This window comes from Sinohyriopsis cumingii, unplaced genomic scaffold (genome assembly GCF_028554795.1).
Source record: "Sinohyriopsis cumingii isolate HCF-2022 unplaced genomic scaffold, ASM2855479v2 utg000198l, whole genome shotgun sequence".
Taxonomy (NCBI): Eukaryota; Metazoa; Mollusca; class Bivalvia; order Unionida; family Unionidae; genus Sinohyriopsis; species Sinohyriopsis cumingii.
The window spans coordinates 4256844-4272147 of NW_028315875.1; the positions used below are offsets into that span (position 1 = coordinate 4256844).

Below are 15304 nucleotides of genomic sequence, written 5' to 3' on the forward strand. Positions count from 1 at the left end.
TAACTTTGTCTTCTGACTCTAACTATTTGCACTTCTGAAGAAATAACTTATGAAGGATGCAATGCATGTGTGTGTGTGTGTGTGATTTGGAATTTTAACGTAGCCTGAACAATTTTTAAGTCATATCGCTATGATGTCTGCAGTGTGATAGTTTATAGTGATGTCTAGCACTGGGGCATCATAAAGCAGACATGTAGCATGATGTCCCACCCAGGCACATTATCCTGACACCAGGCCAACCAGTCCTAACACTAACCTCTTACTGCTGAGCGCCAAGCGAGGCAGCCGTTAGTACCATTTTTGTAAGACTCGGCCTGGGAGTTGAACCCATGACCTCCCGCATTTGCAGTGGATGCTCTAACCACTAGGCCACCCGAGCAGTACCTGTATCATGTATACCAAACACACACTGAAGACATTGAAGTAATATATATTGTTTTATTGTGTCAAAAGCTGCAAACAAGTTGGTAGCATTCATAAGCATAAACTTTTTCCCTACAAAAAGGAAACCAGAGGTCTCACTAGGATTTTAAAACTAGGAGTCCAGGACTCCTACTTTGGTAAAAATAGGAGTCACACCAGCAAAACTTGCAGTCCCCTCCCAGAAACGTGTTGAAGTGGCTAAATGTCCATTAAAATGCCAGGAATAAACAGACACAGAACTTGATCATTTTTATTTATTGGTAATTATTTATTATTCTTTAAAATATTATGAATCAAAATTAATATCAAGTACAAATATAATATTCTTAACTACAATATAGTTTACTTTTGTCTATGTCGCATTTCACAAAATTTTCTGATGCTGGGCTTTGGATCATATTCCTCCACACTAGGTCCCTCTTCTTTGACATGCATCATTTGTGTTAAGGTCTCATGTTTTATTCTAGACCTTCCCTTTGCCTTGATTTTGTTCTGCACACTGAAGCCTCTCTCACATGCCACAGATGTCACTAGTGACACCAACACAATTACAGCTAGGACTACAAGGTCTGAAAATACATCTCTGTACTATTGCAGTAGAGTTGTACAGGCTTCTGTCAGTGTGCAGTTCAATGATTTTATGACTACCTTCACTTGGTAGAAATCAGCCTGTGCTCTTTCAACATCAATAACTCCACCCCCACCACCACAAATATTGATCAATTCCTGTGGTTCATTTTCACCATGATCATCAAGACTGTTAGCATTTCTTGGGACTTTGGATGGGCTCAGCACAGTGTTAAGAAGCTGAAGGTTTTTCATGGATTGTTCATAAAACCTCACATCTAAGTTTTCTACAAGTTTGTCCAGATAGTTGTTTGCATTAATCTGAAACTGCAATGTGAGTTTATCTCCATCTGTTACCTTCACCCCATGATATAAAGACTTTCATTTTGTGAGATCATCATACATTTTGGCTAATTCAATCGAGTAGATTCCACCATAATATTCACAGTCTCAATGTCCACATTGCCTTGTTGAAACACTTGAGATAGCTTTCCTACTACTCCAAGAATGTCTTTAAAGAATCCTGAAACCAACACAAATGTCACACACTTTACGCAGAAAATACCCTTTGCCTCAGAAACACCCTTTGCAACATCATGTTCAAGTGTAGCATACACAGCTGAGTAACAGTTGACTATTGCTCTCACTGCTGCTTCTACAGAAAGCTGTTGGAAACTTGCTGGTTCCTTCAGTTACATATTTCATGTTTTCACTGTCCACAATGTCCACCACAAATGTATTTAGCAATTCTGCAGTACGATACAATGACCTGAGAGCCATTCTCAGGTCATTGTATCGTACTGCAGAATTGCTGAAGTACCTATACACCATCTTCAAAGTGTGCTGATATTCGTTGAACAGTGTAATGTCCCTACATGCTTGGCCTGCAGCAAGTGCAAGCTTATGAGCAACACAGTGTATCTGCATTAGATGCTTGAAGTGATACTGTTTCAGTATAGCACACACACCATTGAGTCTACCAGTAATGACAGCTGCACCATCACTAGCTAATGTCATTAGCTTGCTGAGAGGGATTTTCTTTCTCTCAAATAACTATTTCAGAAACAACTGTTGCAGCTTTTCCATCTATAACACTGATACAATCCACAAAATGAATCACTGACGTATTATCACTACTCAGACACTTCACATAAACATTCAGCTTTTTATGGATAGTCACATTTGTACTTTCATCAATAATAAGTTCCAAATATTAGTCAGAATTAGTTATCTTGGTGTCTACTACTTCTTTTAAAGTAGAGTTTATGGCCTCCAACATGTCCATCTTTATTTCTTCACTTGTGTACAATTTCTTGTGCTCTTGAAGGTCTGGACATTTGTTCTTGATTTGGAGAGCGATTACTTTGTTGTACTGACTCAGTGGCTGACCCTCTTTCACAATGTAATACAAGGTGTTGAATTGTGTCTCTTTCGTGCTGTCACAATCACTGTCTAACTCCTGTAGCTTCTGATATTCAAAAAGCTAAATTCATAAATGTTAAATTACAATTTTATTATGTTTATTTTTGAAACAAATGTTTAACTACACCATATCAATTGTTTTGTATACATTAAAAGATAATGTCAGTAAAAGTGCACTGTTATATCATAATCAGCTTATGCTGATATCTGGCCTTGGTACTGAATGCTGTAATATAATCAAAATAACCATGCAACTGATTAGCTAGAATGGACCACCTCTGAAGGCAGAAACGTGAAATGACTACAGTCGACCAGACGACGGCAATTTAAAAAAATACCAGGTGGCAGAAAAAATAGTTTTGCTGCAACTTCAAAGAAAACTGATTACCTCTGAAGCACTGATAGATACTAAGCAAATTTTAAAAAAATCTGTCTCAATGTTCTACAACTATCTGATGTTGCCGAAGCAATATCAAATAGGTATTTGTTTGGTCCTTCAAAGGAAGCCTTTAGTGGATATCTCACAACATACAGTGCTCATGCTAGATGTCAAGATAAGTGGATTATGATATAACAATACACTGTTTAGATGGTTTTTCAATATGGACAAAGAATTTATTTATGTAACAACAGCTGAATTTCAGCACATTTTATATCCAGTTTGCAGCTTCCTTTCATGAGGCCTCTGAATTTCTCCACTCCACAAACCAGTGGTTGTATATATAAGTTTAAACAGCCAAAATGTTGGCAATAAAATGTTGCCAGATGGTATATTCCCATCCACACACACAGATAAAAAAATCAAAGTCTGTGACATTGGCGAAGCCATACACAATCCCAGAATAAACATTTTATGTTATTTTTCGTACTTTCAAGAAGAAAAAACTACTTTATCATGTACGAGAAAAATACATATAAAATTTCAGAAGCCACGCCACAATCTTCATATACATGTATTTTTCTCATGATCTCTTCCCCAAAATGATAATAAACTTTTTATGGTTTTCGTACTTTTCAGAAAGAATTTTGTTTTGTGTATGAGAAAAATACATGTCTATGAAATTTCGAGAACCACACCACGACTGTGTTATATCTGAATTTGCGTTATAATGGAGTGTGCTATAGCGGGGTTACACTGTACATGTACTTCATTAAACATATGTAACACCTTTGGAATGTATCCTATATATACTGAATACGCTGGTGGATTAAGATAATTGGTGGGGGGGCAGATTAAGAACAATGAACTTTGTGTAAGCAAGCCAGTTTTCTCAAGTCAATTTCATTTTTACTAATAAAAATGAATGCTTCTGATGCTGTTTCAGATGAATTCTAATTTTAAAGAATAACAAGACAAACTAATACTTATTCATGACTGCTGAAGACTAAAATAACTTGCATATGGTAAGTACCATTTTGTATTAATTATCCATCTCTTGTATCGATATGTGAAAGGTAATAAAGCAAAAGTATCAATGCATCAATATATTGATGAATCATTTCACCCCTACATATTTTGCAGAGGTGATCTGATGCAAGGACTGAGGTTCTGTAAGATAAGATTTCTTTATTTCAGACTGTGTGGTCCATATATCTAAATTAACATAGATAGTATAAATGCATTTTAAACATAAAAGATCACAAGTATCTTCTGTACAAATTATACAGGTTGATTCACACTGTCAAATCAGTTTATACAAAATAGGTCATATGCAAAAATTAATCATTTTATAATACAAGTAAAGAATTTTATTATAATACAATCATGATATTTCAAAATTTGATTCTTTGAGCTACTGAAACAAAATCTACCTAAAACCAAAATTGTGATAAATATAAGAAATGATTTAGGAATGCTGTATTGAGTTTCTTAATTTTTCCTATAACCTGAGTTTTCTATATGCAACTGATGCTGTTCTTCAATATCATTTTTTACAAAACTAACTGTACAACAGTGTCACAGACAGAATTAATCTTGTGAGACATAATACAAAAATCTTATTCACGAGACGTCGGGTTGTACAACTGTGTCACAGACAGAATTACACTCAGGAGACATAATACAAAAAACTTATTCACAAGACGGTGTTGGGCTGTACAACAGTGTCAAAGACAGAATTACACTCAGGAGATATAATACAAAAAATTTATTCACAAGACGTCGGGTTGAAAGCATGCCAAAAAGATCATGAGGGAATATTCCAATGTTATTTGATACCATACCTTTAAAAAATAACTAATGTTTCGTTAAACCCCATTCTCGACAACCACATCTCAAGCAATGAACACAAGCCTGTTGATTATAAATTGTCGAGATTAAAATAATGTGAGTGACAGACGGTGCTTTGAAAGAAATCAGATACAAATATCTCAGCAGAAGAAGCTCATCAAGGCCAGGAGTCTGACGTTTTATCAATAAAGTTTGGCAAAATCTCAGACAACATGAAATCACCTTATTGGTAATGTAAATGAACACACGGAGTGCAACAGTGACCACAACCCTCCGCTTGATTTGACTTTTTTCATGCGTCCTTTATTGCTTCAGAATCACAAGAAAACTATTAGAATCCACCAGACGGAAGTATCCCATTCTACCAGTATCTACCCAGCAGTAAAAATATGTTAGTGTCTAATAATCATACAGAACACTGCGCAGAATCTGTTATCTTTTAATACTAGGGTATTTAATAATCAGTTGATTAGCTGAATTTACAGTATTATATTACTATTTTCAAAAGTTGTAAATAAAATGCTCTCACTCTGCACATATATATGCATACATACATACATGCTTACATGTATGCATACATACATACATATAGCTGCTGATAGTGTTCAGACTGTCCTCACATTGTATACACATTAACCCTGATAATTTTAGTATTTTGTGTTACCTGCCTCATCTCTCTCTCTCACATGCACTCTCTCTCTCTTGCATGTGTGTGTGTGCCACTGTGACCCAGTTGGTAGAGTCTGATAAGTAATGCACAGGTTCCAGACATCTCAAGACCACCATCATCCAGCTTTTATGCATTCCATTGGAAAAGCACTTATCTGTTATTTTTAAAGATAAGATAATGTCGTAGTCCATTTATCTGTTTCGGGTTGCGCTTCTCCACTAATGTTTCTTGTTCTTCAATCATCATTCTCTCTCTCACACACATCACCAGCAATGGTTAATCAGTGGTATAAAGTATCAGCTATTCTCCTTTACTAGATTTTCATAGCTTTAAATTTATTTAATATAGCAAGTGTCTAGATGAAATCAGAAAAAGATAGGGGCTATCACATTTACATTTATTTTTACCAAAATAACTTTCCAATGTTTCCATAAAGAAAATATAAATTTAACTTTTCGTAAATCAGGTCATTATCAACACTATCAAATAGTAATGCATATTTATTAATTACTCAGTTCTCTAGCAAACTGTGCTTTCTTTGCATTATATTTACAAAACAAATTGCATAAAGAGTTATTGATGAGTAAAACTATAGTATAACATATCAAAGAGTCGTCAGAAACAGTACAAACGAACTGCCAATACGTATTGATCCTGTCCTGTACACAGACACTTCTTACTGAACTTACAAGAGCTTTCTGGAACATATTGCTACAGAGCTAGACAGAGTTGTTGAATCCATGTTAGTAAGAGTGCCTGAAATGATCGAATTTGGAAGTGATGAAGAGAAGAGTATAAACAAGCCAATAGAGCCAGTATTCCCCTCGGCTACACGCTATCTTTGCACTAAACATCTGAAGGATAATGTCAGGCACTTCCTGCAAAATAAAATATGGGTGGAAAAGGGTGAACGTGATATAATAATGACCCAAATATTTGGTACTGGTGGGATCACAGATGCAAATACTACAACAGATTTTGAAAGTTGATCGGAACTTCTAGAAACAATCATCAATGAATAGCATCCAACATTTGCACCATACTTTATAAATAAATTGAAACCAAGATTACAGAAATATTTTTCAAAAACCTAGCTTCAAAAATACTGAACCCATGAATTTGACTAATGACAATGCAGAGTCAATCAATAACATTCTAAAACTTTCCGTTGACTGGAAACCACAACATGTGCAAGACCTAATACATAAACTGTTCAGCATGACACAGCTCCATTTCATGGATAGAAGCACTCTTCACAACAGTGGGAATTAACAGTTAATAAAAAAAGAACACATGCCACATACATAACAGCATCTGGAGGTGCAAATCCAACAAGCAAAAGACAGAGATTTTTGCAAACTTCCTCAAGGACATTAATCATATACAGAAATCAAAGTACATGAAATCACAAAATGGAAAATACACCAGAATTAATAAGGCTATTATTATTATATACAGCTAATCATAAAATATATATCACGTTTTGGAAAGATAAATTAAAATTTTCAGCCCTTTTGTACAAATTTGAAGCATGTGGTGCATTTAATTTTCAAACCTTTTTCTTTTCATTAAAATTACCTTGCACTGATTAACTTAATAAAAGCGACTTTAATTATAATCAACTGTTTACATCTTTTTTTTTTTAAAATTGCTGGCATCAATGAATAACTGAGTGATTTGTGGAAATGACCAATAGCAGTGTGCTAATTATTGTTTATAAAAAATTGGATTCATTATGCAAATTTACAGTGTGCAGTAAATGTGATTTTTTTTCATTCAGATTAGCGTGCATTCATTAACTTAATAAAAGTGAATTATAATTAACTGTTGGCATCTTTATCGGCGACTTAGAGATGCATTGGTATCATATTTAATTGCAAACATCAATGAATAATGGTGTGATCAGTTGAAATTAATATTAGTGCTAATTATTGTTTTAAACATGCATGAATTGGGGGTGAACTGTCCCTTGAATGGAGTTGAAGTGTCTTGGGGTCGAAATGTCTGGGAATTTTCTTGGGGTCGAAATGTCTTGCTCCCACGTGGTATTGCTAATTATTTATAAACAATGACAAATATTCAAGTTTCTGCATCCGAACACTCTTTGTTTAAATGGGAGTTATTTCCCATGGCAACTCTTGAACCTCACTCCTTTTCCCGTTACATAAACAATCACAAAATATGCACACTTTTTGTTGCTTTGTTTGTGATGTTGTTGAAATTTAAAACATGTATTTTATAAAGTCTTGATGTGTTCTTGGAGAGACTTGGAGTGTACTGGGGTGTTGAGTGAGATGCTAAACATTTTATCTTGTGAAATTACTTTCATCATGTTATTCAGCCCGTGGTAAAATGGGCTAATTCCGTCTGGTGGATTCTAATAGAAAGGGTTTGTGACCATAATGATGAAAATAAAGGTTAATTCGCCAACTGGATTCATGACATGGTCGTCCGAGAGTTATGTGTTGGTACGTCTATGTCTTTTGAATGTATATGTGTAGTTTTTAGGTCTTCTTGCCATTCTGAAGCAATAAAAGACGCGTGAGAAAAGTCGAATTTAGGGGATTGTACTCATTGTGTTCATTTATATTACCGACAAGGTGATTTCACGTTGTCAGAGATTTCGCCGTACTTTATTGATAAAACGTCAGACTCCTGTGATCCAGGCAATAGATTTTTCCAGTGTCGAATTGAACCCCCGTCTCTTTAATCGCACAATTCATTTTTTAAATACGTTGAAAAAGCAATCTACCTCAAACACACTGCTGCCATATCAAAATGAAGAGTGGTTTACATGCATCAACTATTTAGACTGACTATTGTTTACATTGTAGTTCTGCAACCATGACCCCCACCCCAGCACCAAAGGCCTCCTTAGGATACGAACTAACCGAAGTGTTGTCGCCAATGGACCATCTGATGACTCGATTTCGGTAATAAGATGATCATGATGAGCATTTATTGATTCCTGGCGTAAACTTTCGGCATCCTGAACGCTGTCAATTCTTTTCCATTGCTCAGGTGTCAATTTTCTGGGTGTTGCTTCCGCCATAATTAAACCACTAAGTCACGCATGCGTACAATTGGCTTCCTGCGGGCGGGAATAAAAACAACTTCAAACCATTGAAGCTGATATGTACCGTAAAAAAAACATTTCGTTCAGTCGCGTTTCTACCACTTAGGAATTATAGCTAAAAGTCTCTTGCACTAATAATAATTAAAAGAAAGGAAATTTCTTAGGTAACAAATTAATGCACTTGTTTCAGAATTTAAACACAGCTGACATAGTTAATGTGTTATGTTTGCTTTTAACGGCCCTTTTAACACATTGTTGACCATATCATGCCGAGGAAATGGGACCTAAGTGCTTTTCCCAGGAACACACAGAGGCAGCCGACCTGCGTTGGTCCGGGCGGGTATCAAACCTGCTACCCCTGGATTATGAATCCGACGCTCTAACAGAAGAGCTGCAGAAACTTCCCTCCCAAAAATGAAAATAACTTCAAATTTGTAGGGACTAAAGGGCACTTGACGTACGTCAAATTGTTTGTACATATATGAAAATTTTGTTTCAAGGAAGAAATTTACATGTGTTGAAAAATATCACCTACATATAAAAGCATCATTTTTTATGCATGCCAATAAGAATTTCAAAAATATGTACAATAAGCTTTTATTTAACATTTGTCAAAATATGTCTGCAAAATAATTTTTTAATTTATGGGAATTTCATTTTAACATATGTGAAGCAGCAGTGGCGGATCAGAAAGTATCGTTTATAAAATCGTTGTTGTTGTTGTTGTTGTTATGGGGTTTAACGCCATTTTTCAGCACACGATAGGCTATATATGGCGGCCAGTATTAATGGTGGAGGAAGAACCCGGGAAAACCCCGGAAAGAACCACCGACCCACGAGAAGCTACTGGCATGCTTTCTCACATATCTACATTGGCTGAATCTGAGACTCGAACCGGCGCAGAGGTGAGATGGCAGTGATCCGTAACGGCGAACGCTTTAGACCACTCGGACACTCGGTATAAAATCGTAAATAAGTGGGCGAGGGTTCTGTGGGACGGACTCCCCAGTGTCATCCCACTCCAGGGCATGGTTTTAACCATCTAACGGCAGATAAAACATATAGCAAATAATCAGGTTCTTTCGCTCTCAATTAAATAATCCATTGTATATGTTTTAACAGAAATATCACATATTTGAACAAGAAATTTAAGTACGTAAAAAGTAATGTTACGTAAGTAAAAAAAATTGCTCTTATGTAAAAATACTATTTTTTAAATGAAGATTTTTATTTTGACACGTTGCTTTCATATATGTCGTAACGTGTACATATGTGACAAATATTATTTATTTCTAATGTGTGAGAGGGAATTTCCTATATGCGAAAATATAAAATAATTCTTTAACGGCTCGTTATAGGAAATATACAGATAGATGCATAGGCTTGGGTATCTCAATTGTTTGAACCTCCATTTAGAGTTACTGAGATTAGGGGTTCGAACCCGGGTCCAAAAGCAAATTTTTCTTCTGTGATATTTGTTGGCAGTAGTGGAATCAGACAAATAAAGCAGTCAGTAGCAACCGGAGCATGGGCACAGACTGGCCTGTGTGGGCGACAATGGGAATTTAACATCATTCCTTTTGTCACCGTGGTTTTTGTTGGACTGAGGACTGAGTCATTATTGGACTAGGGAGAAAGTAACGTTTAAACTACACGAACTAACCATCACCACCATTTTGTCCCCATATTTGTTTTCTTGTTTTTTTTTGTTTGTTTCAGGAAAGGGGGCATGTTATAAGGACAACACACCGTCTGAATGACCAGAACTCACGCATCAGCTGAACAACATCTATACCAAAAAGACAATGAAAAGAATAGGATTGCTCAACGTACACAAATGTACCATCATACCTGAAAAGGGTAGTAATATACATACACACAAAAACAATTAATATGCTATCATTCATGGAGTGAAAGAAAGAAAAGGTAGGGATACACACACGATGCACATAAACATACTATCATACTATCACACATAAGAGAGTAGAAGAGATCACACATGCATAATAACATCCCTGAAAAGGGTAGGAATGTTCGCACAACACACACACACACGCACACACACACGCACGCGCGCGCGCGCGCGGACGCCGTACAAGGCACGGCTCAATTTGAAGGAAAGATGAGACTAAAGGGACGTCATGTTGACGCTGTGTGAGACAGACTGAACGTGTCCAAGGTTTTTAAAGATTGTTCTGTTAAGTCGACGACGAGGACGTGTACACGACAGTCTCTCCGTCTTGGCACCAGTGGTGAAGCAGATGGGTACGAAATCGCAAATAATCGTTGGTGGGTGCGTTTTAAATCCACGAGTAAATAGGCGTGTGGGGTTTGAGTGGCATCGTCGTACGTATGAGTCACCCAAGGCGTTGCAAACTGTTTGGCTAAGACTTGCACTTGCGATTTATCTCTAGGGCTTTTAAACAAGACCACGCAATGAGCGATGCGACTGATGGTGCGATGGGCTTTACTTTGTTGAAACAAATTTTGAATAATGTAAATGACACTGGCATTACGATGATGCCCTTTGCGCGTAAACCACATTGTAATTTCTTCTTCGTCTTCTACTAACATGTCGTCTAAAATGACCGAATGGGTTTCACTGGGGTCCGACACGATTCCGTCTTCCTCTCTAGGCATGCCTTTCACAAACACGATTGAATCGCCTTGACGTTCTCGCAAGAGGTCGTACGCCGATTGCCACTCTTTGTGACATTACACAATCCGTTGAGGTGGACGATCGATCAAATGATGTTTGTTCGATCAACTTTCACAAATTCGGTTTTGCCTGAACCACTGGGTCAGGCAATTAACATGTTAAAGGGATGGCGAAGATACAAGTCCTCCCAATTGGAACGATCTAAGTGTTCGTCGATGACGTTGAAAGTGGAGGCAGAGGGACCAGAGGCAGTAGAGGCAGCCATAGTGCAGAGAGTGTCACTTTTGATACGAAGACAGACAAGACAAGAGTTTTTATACCTTTTTCAGGACACGTTTATTACAAGTTAAAATGAGACAACACGAAATACCAAAGTACATAAAAGCCAAATGGTTAAGTACAACGATAAAATACGCATCAAAACGATCAAAGTGGAATATAAACATGTCACTGTACCACATGTTTTAGGGACAGTGTGTAATGTATGCACATCATCACTTTCCTTGGTAGGTATGGTAGTAGTGGTAGTAGTAGTCATAACAAAGTTCCCATGATGCTTTACTGCATCGCTGAGATCACAGCGTACGCATCGCTGTCATCGCAAGGCACAACATCTCACTCAACTTGAGAATCAACGAACTTGAATGATGCTTGGTCTTGGTAGAGACATTGAACTATCGGTCTTGGACGTTGTTCCTTTTTATATGCTGACCAAGTGACTGGGAAGACGCACTCGCTTCTGGTACACGATTTGATAAACTTTTTCCAAACACCGACTGACAATTTGTTGTGTGGGTAAACATACAATCTTGTGCGGCTAGTAGGTGGTCACTTTAAAGTTTTCATCCTGTCCAGACAACAAAGCTTCTTTCAGTACGCCAAAGTTCACCACTCGATTGGAGCGATACTTGAGAGTCAATCTTTTCACTTTACACTACGTGTGCACTTCTCATTGTTTGTCCCGGTATTCGTAACTGCAACTTTTAGGACCATCACTAGCGAAACTTAGAATCTTGTCGTCGGAGTGCTCGTCCGTCCAGGCTCCTAAACGGTCTCCTTCGATGCCAGGGATACGCTGACCCAGGCGATCGATGTAGATGCAACTGTCTGTGTCAAAGTACAGGACGCGATATCCTAATAGATATAAAGCTTCGTAAAATTTGAAGCGAGCATGGGCTGTCACGTAAACCGCAATGATGACATTTACAAATTCGATCAAGTCCTCACGAACGACGTCCACGTGTTTCATGTATTTTGTTTTGTCGTGAATCATCTGGAAGTAGTGGGAATGTTCTGTCAAATACTCCGTCTTGGGTAAACACGGTCTTTGTGCCATTTTACCCCACAAACAATTTAACATCACTTTGGAGAACGATCGTCTTCCTTCGTTTTTCCCCACGTGGTCTAAAGTGATGGCTTATTGCTCACCGTATTTCTCCTTGAATTTATTTTGGTCTTCGGGAGTGTGGCACCAGGAAGGATAGCCACTGGCTTCTTGTTTCATTTTTGAAAAGGCATCCACGTTTTCTGCGAAAATGCCTTTCTAAGTTTGGTCACCTTTTGCTATGTTTCTGCCTTTGGAAATTGGAAAATTTCCTACACTTCAAACAGTTGGTATCCCAAGTCCAGAGCTTTGAACAATTCCACGCTGACCCACGTTCATGTCAAGGCGGGTTCTTCCTGGGTGTGCTGTCAAGGCCTGCCTTGGTTACACGTTTCGGCACAAGAGAAACATCAGTTTTCCTTGGCAATGGTGAGGTAAAACGGAATGTTGCAAGTCCGTGGGAGGCAAAACTTTGCACTTGATCAATTCTTCGTATTGTCGAATGTTGTCCAGGTTGATGTGTTTTGTCAGAAATTGCAAAGTCCCCTGCGATAAAGCGACCTAATATGCACACATAAGTATACAACGAACACACGTCCAAGTATCTGATTCTTCTTCTTTCTCTTCGTCGGCTTGGTACAGCAAACAGGTGGAATTTGTCCGTCCTCCGTACAAACTGTCTCGTGGGTTAAATGGGTCCACCAACTTGTAACTTTCCACGACGCGTTGAAACTCGGGATCCGTTTTCAAACGGTGATTGTACTCGTCTTTCCACATCTCCACCAATTGGTATCATTGCTGTTCTACCTTTAACCGTCGCTGACAAGTGTCCTAGTACAAGTCTTCCAAGGTCCGTTATAAAAACCTGATGTTTAGTGCCACGTTGAGGGTAATAGAGGGTACATCCGTGAAATAAGCATCCGCTAAACTCGTGTTGGATCCATTTGTCTTCCTTGTCGCACAAGTAATGTAGCCTGCGTAGGGCTTTGACCGAGTATCGATGTTTAACAAAGTTGGTGGTTTGAGGGCTCATGACAGCTAGGGTGTCTTCTGGCATGAATCTTTGGCGGTACACTAAGGAACCCGCTTAGGCGATGGTACAGGTTTCTTTCAAAGGACCGATCCGTCCGTGTTCCATTAACAGTTTTCGAAATGTTCCAAAGCAACTCCGTGAAATGTCCACGTCAGAACGACAATACTTTAACATTTCGCCCTTAAAATCGAAAGGGTCCCAGGCGTGAGTTTGGTACGAAACATAGAAATCTTCTCGTTGTTCGGTACGCATGTTGTCGGCGTCGTAGAAGTGAGCCTCAGGGAAATGGGGTAGAACGGCGTGTTGATTGGCTTCGGTATTGAAAACGTGCGGCAAAATAGCCTTTGGTCATTTCTGTCATTCCAAACGTTTTTAGGCATTCGACTCAAAGGCATGACCAAGTAACTCATCGAATCTTTATACTGTACTTGTCCCACTTGCATGGAAATGATTTCGGCTCCGTTCAAAGTCATTTTGGGACGTTCGGTACTTTGTTCCGTATAGTATCTGAGAAGAAATTGCCCATCGTATCGCGAGAAAATGTGAGCCGTCACCGTGGCGTGGCGATGACAATCTCCGTATCGTTCGATATCCTCTTGGCTCCACGTCTCGTCGATTGGGCTAAATCGGCTAGCGTGTTCGGTCCCCGAAAGATGTTTTTCACGTCCTCCATGAATCTTGCCGCAGTAATGACAATGACTAAAGATAGGCTCTTGGATGCACTTCTCGCACACTCGCTGAGCCACGCAGAAATTAGGTATGTGAATGCCGGTCTCTTGCATGCATGCGAAATATAAAACGATGAAATTGCCTTTGTTCTTCTTCTGGTCATCGTATTCCTCATGAAGATTGGCATGGTATTTTTGAATGTAGCATTTGTGTTCCAAGTCTACGATTTGGTGACACTTGTGACATCGTTTCTTTCCTGATCATACGTGTGCCTTGGCACTGTTTGGTACGTATGTCTTGTCCACAAGTAGGGCACAATCTCAGGAGTTAACAAGCACTTTTCTGCTGTGAACGTTGCGTCTTTAGGTGTCATTAGTAGCATGCAGGGCTAACAAAAGTGCGCTTACAAGCAGGGCAATGCACTTCTTCTTCTCCTTTGTCAAGACAGTATTGAGAGGCCAAACATCCCTCACATTTCGATCCACAATGCTAGTGTTGCTCTCGATTGTTATAGCCACGGTCACATTTCTCATAGTAGTAATCTTATCCCAGGAATCCAGTTATACTGGGAATGGTATGGAAATGTTCATCGTGATGATAGACGTGAATGTATTTTCCGTCTTTGAAATATTTGTCTCGAAACAACAGAGGTCTACGAACTTCTTGAGGGTGTACTCTCAACGTGTAGCGTGGAGCTAAGACGTCATGCAATTTTTGCATTTCAGGAATGCCATAGGTTGTGTCTTTGGATGACCCCGCTGGCTGTATGAGGAGTTCTGCTTCTCCTCGCTGTTTGGCTCGGTTCGTATTTTGAATTGTTTGCCAAGCTCTTTTCCTTTCTACCGTGTCGTTCATGTCAGCATGCGTACGTCCCACCACGATGGCACGGCCTAAACACGTCTGATCTTGAGGGTTGTTAATTCGAACGACTCTTTTTGGTGCTGAGAAGTTCGTCCACCAATAACACCTTTTTGCGTCTGGTCCCTTGGGGAAGAGATACGTGGGTCATGAACTGTGTCACTTTTCCATCGGTGATGTGAAACTTGCCGTTGGATTGTTGCACGTGTTGAATCTTGTCGATGACTTTGCAAGGTATCAATTCCGCAGGACTGCTAAACTCGATCCACACGGGGAACTGTAAACTGTCGTGATGAATGGAAAGTCTCAAGCGATCGTCTTCTTTGGCTTGAAATTGTCGTTACAGCGTGCTTAACAAAGAACCCCACACCTC

General features: G+C 38.7%; 1 protein-coding gene and 1 pseudogene across 1 annotated transcript in view; both read right to left on the reverse strand.

The window, feature by feature from the left end:
- The window catches only part of LOC149774597 (exocyst complex component 6B-like), a 136374-nt gene extending 128008 nt beyond the window's left edge, over positions 1–8366 (reverse strand). The window contains exon 1 of the mRNA XM_089945081.1: positions 8204–8366. Within this exon, the coding sequence (XP_089801207.1) occupies positions 8204–8364 (161 nt within the window). The 5' untranslated portion in view covers positions 8365–8366. The remainder of the gene's footprint in view (positions 1–8203) is intronic.
- On the reverse strand, positions 425–6019 carry LOC149774598 (zinc finger protein 862-like; annotated as a pseudogene).
- Positions 8367–15304: the final 6938 nt, after the last annotated feature.